The sequence below is a fragment of the Peromyscus leucopus genome, chromosome 14, assembly GCF_004664715.2.
Source record: "Peromyscus leucopus breed LL Stock chromosome 14, UCI_PerLeu_2.1, whole genome shotgun sequence".
Lineage (NCBI taxonomy): Eukaryota > Metazoa > Chordata > Mammalia > Rodentia > Cricetidae > Peromyscus > Peromyscus leucopus.
In genome coordinates this window covers 46,513,414-46,525,727 of record NC_051075.1, presented here as the reverse complement: position 1 = coordinate 46,525,727, position 12,314 = coordinate 46,513,414, and the positions used below count along the sequence as shown (strand labels likewise).

The 12,314-nt window shown below is 42.1% G+C and overlaps 1 protein-coding gene and 1 long non-coding RNA gene across 4 annotated transcripts in view; one reads left to right on the top strand and one right to left on the bottom strand.

Moving 5' to 3' along the window:
- LOC114697764 overlaps positions 1-12,314 on the top strand; it is a 49,168-nt gene that overhangs the window by 21,976 nt on the left and 14,878 nt on the right. The gene's annotated exons all lie outside the window — the stretch shown is intronic.
- Positions 1-12,314, bottom strand: part of Fam71d (family with sequence similarity 71 member D) — a 35,326-nt gene that overhangs the window by 8,404 nt on the left and 14,608 nt on the right. For all 3 annotated transcript variants that reach the window (XM_037210658.1, XM_028876099.2, XM_037210659.1), the window contains exons 3-5: positions 12,047-12,246; positions 9,695-10,241; positions 5,106-5,344 (exon numbers count right to left, since the gene is read on the bottom strand). In XM_037210658.1, the coding sequence (XP_037066553.1) occupies positions 5,106-5,344; positions 9,695-10,241; positions 12,047-12,246 (986 nt within the window). The remainder of the gene's footprint in view (positions 1-5,105; positions 5,345-9,694; positions 10,242-12,046; positions 12,247-12,314) is intronic.

The window sequence follows — 12,314 nt, the reverse complement described above, 5'->3', positions numbered from 1 at the left end:
ATGTGTCAGTGGTCTGGGGGACACTTATTTGTTCCAGCTGTTTCTCTGCCTCTAATAGGAAGTAGAAAATTTCCTGTGGACGATAATAACCAAAGTGAGCCATAAGTATGTGTAGCTAGCTCCTAGTCTTGGAGATTCCTACAAGGTGACTTCTGAGTTTGAGTTGACAGTTTTTCCTTTGAGTATAAAATACACATAGACACCCCTGCACCCAAGCTAAACAAACAAATGCAATTGAAAAAAATTAAAAACTCAAATATTTAGTAAAGGTGCTAAGAGACCTATACCCGTATAAATGGAATTGTGAAGTCTTCAAGATAGGAAGCATCCCTCCATGGTCAAGTGTCCTGTTCATATGTGTGAGCCTCTTGGTTCAATCCTCAGCACTACTTCCCCCAAAATTATCAGTACAAAGTTTAACATTTATAAAGTAGATTCAAACTGCTCTGAGCTCAAAAGAAGCATAGGAAAGCAAAAGTTAATGTTAGTCAAAGTGCTATTTCTTGCCAACAAAAATCAGATGGAAGAATAATAAATTATTTTTAACACTGAAATAAGCTAGAAAAAAAGAAAATTATATCATTGCTCTAGTTACATAGGGGAGTTCATTTTTTTTTGTTGTTGTTGTTCTTGAAGCAACAAAAGTAATTTTCAGTGGCAAAGTGTGATTCATTTGCTCGGTAATATTTACCCGGCCCCTTGTAGTCATTAAGAACAAGGATGAACAGTAAAAATAATCAAGTCCCTGTCATTTGAAGTGCTTTATTCCAGTGGAGGAGGCAGATCATAAACCAACAGGATGCATTGTACCAGCTTGAATGTGCCGTGGTGAAATGTGGATGGTAGGAGCTACAGACGGAGACAGAGCAGTTATGTGAGGAAGGCAGACGAGGAAAAGCGTGGAGGGCACATTCGGGCAGAGAACCAAATCACGTAGGAAGCTCTGAGCAAACAGAGTTCCAAGCTGCCTAATAATTACAAATATCTGCCAAATAAACCATTTTAACATACACTCGTAATATGCTTATATACAGATGAACAAAATGGGGGAAAAATGAATTATCTTTCTGAGTAACTGATGGAAATTCATAAGATTTCCAATTGAATTATCAAGACAGAAACAGTAATTGACTCCAGAAAACAGACACACACACACACTTGAAAAGTATGCTTTGGGCCTGCAAGATGGCTCAGCTCTATTTATAGCACTTGCTACCAACTTCAGTTTGATCCTTGGGACCTACAAGATGGAAGGAGAGAATTTACTCCTACAGTGTCCTCTGACCTCTGTACATGTGCATATAAACACAGGGCAAACAAATCCATGTAAACAGGAGAAAAAAGTTAGGCAGTCACCATTACTCTCCTTGGACATCTGTCACACATGTGGTGGGGAGCTTTACTGCAGCCAGAGAACGGACCAACTGTCCATCCACACGACAGATCATCCTCCCTAGACTTGTAGAGATACACATCACAGAAACAACCCAGAGAGGGAAGTCATTTATTGGAACGTAGTGTTTCGTAGTTAAAACCTGAAGGTAGTCCACGTGACCACAGACGAAGGGCTAATCAGGAAGCAGTCTGCTTTAGTGCACAGCGGATGCTCACCAGGGAAGGCAGGTGTACAGAGCCGAGCACTTACAAGCTAAAAGAGTAAAGTTCCGAAGACGAAGATACAGCGTGTGTGTGTGTGTGTGTGTGTGTGTGTGTGTGTGTGTGTGTGTATAGAAGCCACAGTTTGAACAGAACTGATAGTTAAAGGAATTGATACTTGTTGTAGCTACTGATAGATACTGATTTTCTGTTTTAAAAGATTCCTTTTGTTTATTTTTAAAATTATGTATATGTGGGGGGAGGGGAGAGGGTTTGTGTACATGTGAAGCAGTTACCCTCAGAGTCTAGGAGAAGGCACTAGACAAGGTCTCACTATGTAGCCCTGGCTAGCCTCCATAGACCAGGCTGGCTACGAACTCACAAAGATCTGCATGTGTCTATTTCCCACATGCAGATATGAAAGGTGTGCACTACCGTGCCTGGCAATTAAAACTGCTATTACACTTTTTTTTTTTTTTTTTTTTGGTTTTTCGAGACAGGGTTTCTCTGTGTAGTTTTGCGCCTTTTCCTGGAACTCACTTGGTAGCCCAGGCTGGCCTCGAACTCACAGAGATCCGCCTGGCTCTGCCTCCCGAGTGCTGGGATTAAAGGCGTGCGCCACCACCGCCCGGCTGTTATTACACTTTTTATATTTTCTTTGTTGTATTACAGAACTTCTTATAGAGTATACAGATATATTAAAGGAAACATTCTTAATTTGTTTTCAATTTTAAGTAGAACACATCTAGAATTAACTTTTTAAATTAAGTTTTATTATTATTACTGTGTGTATATATGATATGTATGTGAGAATATAAGATGTATGTATGAGTGTGGGCACCCTTGTGCCACAGTGTGTGTGTGTGTGTGTGTGTGTGTGTGTGTATGAGCTCACTTGCACGTCTCTCTTTCCACCATTGCTCTGGGAATCAGGCTATCAGGCTTGGACAGCAAGCACTTTTATTTGCTGAACCATCTCGCTGACCCTAGAGTTTCCTTATTTAAAAAAAAATTATTAAGTGTAGTGGTGCTGGTTGTGGTCCTAACAGTTAGGGCTGAGATAGAAAGATCATAAAGTTCAAGACCAGCATGAGCTACCCTGTGAATTCGAGACCAGCCTGGGCTATGTAGTAAGACTCAAAACAAAAACAAACCGGCTGTGTTTGAAGTAAGCAGTTTTATCGTGACATGGGGACACTCACTATCACATGGATGTTTTCTGTTACCAAGAATATAAATTTTCCAGTGTGGCCAAAATGTCGTGACCTTTCTGCTCTCTGTTTGTGTGGCTAATACTAAGCTTCCTCAGTTCTATACTAAGCTCGCTACATTTTGCCTACCAAGACTCAAAGACATTAGAAATCTTAATCGTTATTGTCACAAGCAGGATTAACTCCGAGTGATCTTTATTGTGCTGTTTTTGTCTGGCTTAGAAAAAGCAAACTAAAGTTTTAAGAAATAAAAAATATTTTTTATAATTCTACAAGGAAAATGGCATAAACCAAAGATTATTCAGTTAAATAAAATTTAAAAAAAAACTGTTCAGTAAAATCTAGAAAGTGCCTTTTTTCTTTAATGAGAACTTTGATAACTCCTGTTTCAAGTTCTTAATTTCTGATTGCTTAAGTTTTCTACTTTGCATTTTTATTAAAAGTCATTAATTTATTGCCTTCAAGTTTTGTTTCGTTTTGTTGAGACAGGGTTTTCAAGACATCTCCAAGTTTTTAAAAATAGATTTACTTATTTAATACATTTGGTTTTTCAAGATAGTGTTTCTTTGTGTAGCCCTGGCTGTCCTAGAACTCACTCTATAGATCAGGCTGGCCTAGAACTCACAGAGATTTACTTGCCTCTGCCTCCTGAGTGCTGGGATTAAAGGTATGTGCCACCATGTCTGGCTTATTTATTTTAAATTCACATGTATGTGTCAGTACCTGTACATATGTATGTACACCGTGTGCATGCTTGGTACCACCAGATGCCAGAAGAGGATGTTGGATCTCCTGTAGCTGGATTTATAGGCAGTTATTTACTGCCCAGTGTGGGTGCTAGGAACCAAACCAGGGACCTCTGTCAGAGCCCTAAGTGCTCTTAACTGCTGAGCCATCTCCCCAGCTCCTAATGTCTCCAGGTTTTACAGAAAACAATCTTAGAGACTTTCTCAATAACATTTTACTATTCTAGATGTGACACTTTTTTGTTTTGTTTTTATTTTGGAGACTGGCTTCTTTCTTTCTTTTTTTGGTTTTTTGAGACAGGGTTTCTCTGTGTAGTTTTGGTGCCTGTCCTGGATCTTGTGCTGTAGACCAGGCTGGCCTCGAACTCACAGAGATCTGCCTGGCTCTGCCTCCCCAGTGCTGGGGTTAAAGGCGTGCGCCACCACCCCCTGGCAATGTGACACTTAAGTTTTTAGTTTTTCTCTTTTTCAAAAAGTAGCCATTCTAATAGTTTACTACTTTGTCCTTTTTGAAAACAAAAAACAATGAATCTCTAACACTTCAAATTACTTAATAAATTCTGGTTGATTTCATTCCTAAATTAATTTTTTTATCCTATGTATGTGTGTACGGTATATATAATTTCTTCCCCCACCCTGTGCTGAAGATCAAACCCAGGGCCTTGTGTGTACTAAGCAAGCAGTCCACCCCTGAGCTCCCTCATTTGTATTTTTACTAACGTAAGTTGTTTGTTTAAGGTGAGGCTGGTCTGGACCTCGTGGGCTGAAGGGACTGTCCTGCCTTAGCCTCCAGAGTAGCTGGGACTACAGGTGTGGGCCCTCCAGCCTAATGTAAGCCTTGGATCTGGGCTCTTTGGAATGTTGCCCTAGAATGATGGTATTAACTTGCCCCTTTCTGCCATTGCAACATCCACGGACATTCAGCTTCAGTCAGCTCTGCAGCAGGAGGATTAAAAAAATGAAAGTAGTTTTTGCATATTTTTGGAAGTACAGAGACGTGAAATAGAGGCTCTGCAGAAGAAAATGTAGATAAGTATAGAGATAAAAATACCCACAGTCAGCCGGGCGGTGGTGGCGCACACCTTTAATCCCAGCACTCGGGAGGCAGAACCAGGCAGATCTCTGTGAGTTCGAGGCCAGCTTGATCTACAGAGTGAGTTCCAGGACAGGTAGCAAAATTACACAGAGAAACCCTGTCTCAAAAAACCAAAACAACAACAACAAAAAATACCGACAATCTTTCTAGACGTCAACACCCCAGCTCTAAAATGTGGGCCCCATGCTTCTATTTTTTTCCTAGAATGCATGCTTTTGGTATTCAGCCAACAGCTAGAATAGCAGCCGAGCAACATAAGAAGCTGGTATGGAAATAAAAATTAGCCAAGGCTGACCCAAATATGGATGTCTAAGAGGTTCCTGTATCATCGTTGTCAGGCTCTATATCTGTCTGAGGATCTTCAGAGACAAATGCCTGAGCTACAGAGAAACCAGCATGCATCCGTTTACATAGTGTACATCCTAGAATGCCCTAGAATTTCCCCATGTTACTGACCTGGACTCTGCAGCCTTGAGATCTGTTTTTGGAAGATCAGTCATCTTTCCTTCCAAGGTTTTATCACACGTTTCTTTGGATATATTTTCCTCACTTTTTACAGGAGTCAAAGTAGTCTGAAAACATTTCTCGCCTTGGAAAGTGAGTGTTAAGTTTGAGATGGTGACATGTTTGGGGGATTCTCTGAGCTGGTTCTTACTTTTCGTGTCTCTTAGACACCCATGCTTCAGGACATTTTCCTAGGGAAATGACAAGCAAGAGCAAATCAGATAACGGAAGGACATCATGCATAGACAGATGGTTTATGGAGTAGTTTCTAGTCATTTCATTCATACTTACTGAGTACTCATAGGTCACCAGGGACAGGGAGTAAGGCATGGTGATGCACTGCTGTGAAGAAGAGCCTGGGCTGCTGTGGAGGCTGGTGTCACGGGAACCATGGCAGGCTCTACTGCAGCCTAATGCCATTCATTCAGAGTCCATACACTAATGTCACCTCCCACGAGATGATTAGTGTTCAGTCACACACTTATCTTTGAGTTACAGGGTAAGGAAGGCTTTCTAGGAATACCTTGCCATCTGCTCTCCAGGCAGGTTGCTCTTAGGAACATCTAATAGGCTATGGGGGCTTGGGGCTCGTAATATTAATAATTCCGTTTTTCAAGAACTACAGCCTCATCTAAAGTGCAGTTCTCCAAAGCCTCTCCTCTGCTTTTAATGGTCTTCCTGTGACATACCACCATCTTCCTGTGATATACCACCATCTTCCTGTTACATACCACCATCTTCCTGTTACATACTACCTCTCCAGGTCTCCCGTATCAGAATGTCCCATGTGGGCCTCAGTGCCATCCATCAGTCAGCACACTCTTAACCCTGTGTCTCTGACCTTCCTCACATCTGCTCTTCTTCCTCCATTGCCACCACTGGTCCATTCTAGTGCTGTTGGCCTAGTGTACATGCCTGCAGTTCAGCACCGGGCAAGCTGAAGCTGGAGGATTGCAAAGTCAAGGACAGTCTGGGCTACTAGAGCAAGACCATGTCTCAAAAACAACAAACAAACCAAATGCACTTCCTTGGCAATAAAGTCTTAGTTCCTAAAGAGAAACCTTCATTTTTTTTTTCTTATAATGACAGCAATGTGTATTTATTATAGACTATTTAAGACCAGAAAGGAGAGTCTGGTTAAGAACGCCAATTGCTCTTCCAGAGGACCCGGGTTCGATTCCCAGCACCCACACGTGGTTCACAACTGTTTGTAATTCCAGTCTCTTCTCTGGCCTCTGCAGGCCCTGCACACAGGTGGTGTACAGATATACATACAAGCAAAACATCCATACACATTAAAAAAATCCTCTGAGGAACGAAGTGCAAGTTAGAAATGTTTCCTTGTGTGGTGGCCCTGTCCAGAAACAATGGTTCCTCCTGCACACTTATCTCCACCATACTTCCATTGAGGTCACTTTGAAATGGCCACCTACATTTCCATCTGACATTTTATCTTTTTCTTTCCTTTTCTTTTAATGGCACCATGGATTGAATCTCAGGCCACACGCACACTGTACTAGTACTTTACTACTGCACTGTATCCCTATCCCTTTTTCTACTTTTAACTTTGAGATAGGGTCTCAGCAAGTTCTCAGACTGGCCTAGAGCTCATTCTGTGGTCCATGCAGGCCTTGGACTCACAAGCTTCTGTTACGGGCTCTTGCCACCAGACCTGGCTAATTATCATCAGAATTTTCCTACCTGTCATTAAAAACTGTGAAAAACTATTTGAATATTTCCTTTTATGAAAGTGCTTACCTATAGCACAAGAAAAAGAATTCTGAAGAGTAAATAAGGTATAAACTGCACATATTTCCTCGAGGTAGAGACAGTTATTCATAATACATGTAATTTCTTTTGTATGTGTGTTCAAGTACATGCCCATGTGTGTGTATGTATGTGCATGTGCTTGTGGAGGCCAGAAGTCCACATGGGCATCTTTGCTCTCTACCTCTCCATCTTATGTTTTGAGACACCATTTCTCAATGGGACTTGAGGCTCACCGACCAGGCTAGACTGCCTCCTCAGTGCTGGGATTCCCAGTGTGTGCCACTATGCCTAGCTTTTTATGCAGGTGCAGGGGATCAAACCCAGGTCTTCAGGCTTGCTGTGCAAGCATTTTACTGAAGGAGCCATCTTCCCAGCCCCTATTTTTCTCCCTTAGTGTGTATGCATCAATGGACTTTCATATCTAAGACATTATATTTTTTAAGTTTGCTTGGCTGTTCTTGGCAGGAGTTTCCAGTGGTTCTCAACTTGTAGGTTGTGACCCCTCAGGATCAAACAAACTCTTTCACCAGGGTCACATATCAGATATCCTGCATATCAAATATTGGCATTACTATTCAAAACAGTAGCAAAATTACAATTATGAAGTAGCAACAAAAGTAATTTCATGGTTGGGAGTCACCACAACATGAGGAACTGTATTAAAGTGTCCAGCATCAGGAAGGTTGAGAACCACTGGTTTATGCTGGTCTCATGCTTTCATTACTTTGCTATTTATAGGCATGGTTTAGATATGGGATGAATAATGTCTTCCTTGTGTGTGTAGTGCTGTGGGCTTGTGTGCCTTGTGTGCACCAAGCACATATGGTATCACTGACACAGCCCCATGCCATGATTCACATCTTTGGAGCTGGACTCTTCATTCCTGTTAGGGGGTATATATATATATATATATATATTTCATGTGTGTTAGTGTTTTGCCTGCATCTGTGTGAAGGTGTCAGGTCCCCTGGAACTGAAGTTACAGTTATGAGCTGTCATATGGATGCTGGGAATTGAACCTGGATCCTCTGGAAGAGCAGCCAGTGTTCTAACTACTGAGCCACCTCTCCAGCCCTGGGGATAACTATCTTTAAAGTTCTTGGTTCATAATCATTCCAAGAATGTTTGGCCAGTTCTCACCCATACTGCAGAACTCTCCAAGCCCTCATACCTATCCTCCCTACCAGTCACTGTTTTTACTCTGTTCATTGTCAGTTACATGGGTGAAATTAGGGAGGGGACATCAGATAGGGCAAGAGATGTTGATCATCTGGTACACCGCTGTACAGATTGGGCAAGAGATGTTGATCATCCGGTACACCGCTGTACAGCTGGCAAGAAGCAACACGTCTTGCCTGTTTCACAGCACAGTGAGTACAGACACAGGTAGACGAGAGTTTTTAACTTTTTTTCCTATTGCTCATGAGTGTTTTTTTTTTTTTTTTTTTTTTTTTTTTTTTGCGACATGTCTGTCCTCAGTCATCATCTTTTTTTATACCGTGGATTTAGTGGAGATTTCTCACTAGCTGTCTTCAAACTGATCTCTACAAACCATCATGCTAACAGACTAATATATTTTTAAGATTTTTTTTATTTTTATTTGTGTGTGCATGCATGTGTGTGTGTGTGTGGGGGGTCTGTGTGTCTGTGTGTACCTGTGCCGTGTGCGGGCAGGGGTCCGTGTGTCTGTGTGTACCTGTGCCGTGTGCGGGCAGGGCCTGTGGAGGCTAAACAGGGCATCATATCCTCTGGAGGTGGAGTTGTAGGCAGTTGTGAGCTGAGGATGTGGGTGTGGAGAACTGGAGTCCTCCAGAGAGCAGGACGCGCCCTCTCTGTTGCTGTGCATCTAGTCAACCCACTACATTGATATGTAAAATGCTCGGTCCCCACTTCCTAGTGACTTTCACAGTTCTCTCTCTCTCTCTCTCTCTCTCTCTCTCTCTCTCTCTCTCTCTCTCTGTTTTTTTTTTTTTATTCTTTTTTTTTTTGTTGTTGTTTTTGTTCTTTGAGACAGGGTTTCTCTGTGTAGCTTTGGCACCTTTCCTGAAACTCACTCTGTAGCCCAAGTTGGCCTCGAACTCACAGAGTGCTGGTATTAAAAGCGTGTGCCATCACTGCCCGACTGTCAGTAACTTTTTTATTTTCTTATTTCTGCCGTCACATTTTCTTATTGAAGGTTCAGCCCATCCTCATATTCAAATCATAAAATAGCCATTGTATTAATACTTTCATTTGAGGTTGTTGTGTAGGTTCAGTAATTTAGCCAGTCAGATATGGAATACCCAGGAGGTTAAGATTCTAACCAGGTTTTCTGATTCTGACCCTGAAGTGCTTTCTGTCACCCCACTGCTTTCAATACTGGGGTAAGTTTGATATAAGGATGGTCACTACTTCGGGGAATATTTTATGACTTATTCCGGGCTCAGGGGGTGAGTCCTTGCTAAAATCATGTCAGTCAGAGTTGGTTCCATAGCATTTTCTTTCTTTCTTTTTTTTTAAGGTTTATTTGTTTATTTATTATGTGTACAATGTTCTGCCTGCATGTATGCCTGCAGGCCAGAAGAGGGCACCAGATCTCATTACTGATGGTTGTGTGCCACCATGTGGTTGCTGGGAATTGAACTCAGGACTTCTGGAAGAGCAGCCAGTGCTCTTAACCTCTGAGCCATCTCTCCAGCCCTCCACAGCATTTTCATCAACAGTGTTAACTGAGAACTTGGTTACAGCTCCCATGCTTGGTCACTAGAGTGAAAGTCTCCTACAACACATACCTTTTCCTCTTGCTTGGCCTTTATTATGTCATCGTTTTCAAATACTATTGTGACCTCTGAGATGTTTGTGGCCTCTTTGGGTTCTCTGACGTCTTCTGTGACTTCTGTGACTTCTGTGACAATTCTTATATCTGGAACATCTGTGGCCCCATTTTCTGGAACATCAGTGACATCTGTGATATCGGTGACATCTGTATATTCTGAGAAGTCTGTGCTTTCGGTGGTGTTAGCAGAGTGTATCCGAGTGTGTGAGTGCGCGGCCCGCAGCTCTGCAAAAGCTGCGATGTCCATGATATCCATTGAGCTTGTGATGTCTGTGCTGTTTGTGATCTCTGAGAGGCTTGAGACCTCTGATACTTTGGAAGTTCTGGCTTTCTTCTGATACAAGAGGGTGATGAGGTCCACCCACTGAGAAAATATAATATCCTGTTTATACACAGGAGCACAGAGCTGTAAATAGTAGGCTCGGCCACTTATCAGCTTTATTTTGAGTCGCATGTTCTTAGCACTGTGCACAGAAAGAGTCACAAACTGCAGAGGGAGAAACCTACAAACAAATGCAAATGTAATGTCATCTGAAGACCTAGTTGGAGACCTATAAAAAGACTTTTCCAGCTTGGAGAATTAGACAGTCAATGCTCTTGTGTCCCAAATAGGTGTGGGCGGGAGCTCTTGAGACCATCTCATTTTAATCATGCATCTAAGATTCTGATTTTACTAAACAATCAGAAGGTGGATTATCATGAGAAACTCCCCATCCTAATTAATCCTGAAAAGTTGAGGCTTAGGGCTGGTGAGATGGCTCACCAGGCAAAGATACCCACAACCAAGCTTGATGACCTAAGTTCAATCCTTGGCACCCACATGGTAAAGGACAAAGTGATCCCACAAACTTGTCTTCCAACATTGGACTTGTGGATACATATGCATGCATGCACACATATGCACAAATAAAAAAATAAATGTAATCAAAGTTGAGGTTTAAACATCTAGGAATGCAAATAAAAATTCCATTGAGATGTCATATTATCCCAGTCAGGATGCTCACTATCATGAAGACAAAAGGGGCTGGTAATGACGCAGGGAGAAAATGGAAAGTATGATATGCTCTTGGTAGGAGGTAAGTTAGCATAGCCATTATGGAAATCAGCGTGGAGGTTCCTTAAAGAAGATAAAACTAGAACTATCACATGATCCAGCAACACTGCTCCCGGTTGTGCACACCCAAAGGAATCCAAGTTGTCATGCAACAGGGATACCTGTTTACTATGTCTTTCAGGGCACTGGTCACAACAGGCAAGTTATGGAATCAGACCAGGGACCATGAACAGATAGATGGATAGAGAAAAAAAATATATCCACAAAATGGAGCTTTATTCATGCATAAAGAATAATGAAATATTACTTGCAGGAAAATGTCTGAAACCAGAGATCACATTAAGTGAAATAAGCCAGATTCAGAAAGACAAAAGTAACAGTCTTCTCTCATGAGGAATCTGGATGTTTAAAAAGGTGGGGGGAATAAAGCACTTACTATATAAGCCTGATGGCTTGGTTTTGGACTCTCAGAACTCAGTACAAGCATCTACAATTCTAGCTTGCCCTTACTAGGGAAGGGTAGGTGGAGACAGGAAAATCACTGGAAGTTCCTGGACTAGCTAGTTTGGAGTGCACAGCAGTAAATAAGAGAGACCCTGTCTCTAGCAAGGTAGGAAGTTGATGACTGATACCTGAGGTTGTCCTCTGACCTCCTCATGTATGTCATGACACACATGCACCCATGTGTGCACGCGCGCACACACAATTACACAAACACAAAAGACATGAAAGTAAAAGGAGACTGTATGGGATGAAGAAGAGGCCCAGTGGGATGGGGTTGGGGACAAGGGAGGGTAAAGAAGGGTGACTATGGTCAAGGTACTTAATACACAGGTATGAAAACGTCATAACAAAACCCACTATTTTGTACAAAAATATATAGTGATAAAAGTGCTTAAAAATGAGGCTGAAATTAAGCTACTTGCTCAAGACCATAGACCAAGTTCGTGGCTGAGATGAGGCCAGATCAAATTCTGATGGAAGTGAACCTATTGTGGGGAGGGAGAGCATGCTCTTGAGAGGCAGGCTCTTGAGTCTTCAGTCCTCATTACTTTAGTTTTTTAATTTTTTTTAACTTGTCAGTTGTAATAAACCACTTTTTCTGGATGCTGTTAGAGACACCCCTGCATCATTTGAGAAAGCAATGCACCTGAAGTGCTCCTTTGGAGCCCTGGCCACCAGCATTTCCACTTTCAGCTTTGTGGGGATATGGTGTTCTCCGAGAAATTACTGTCCTCCTGTCCTGTGACTCACCTGGTGAGCACCACCTTCTCTGTAGAGGGAGATGTCAGGAGGCTTTTAAAGAGGGGTTCTGATTCTTTTCGAGCCTCTGGTGTCAGATGTGCCAACAGCATCACATTGGGGGTCTTGAGGATGGGATTGGAAGAACAGATGCCTACGGTCACCCAGTTCGCTCCGTTATGCAGATAAATAGATTCACCTCTCCTATTGACCTGAATGCAGAGAACAGGAAAGGAGTTTCTTGATAAAAGGCATGGATCTAGCTAGCACCCTTGCTTGC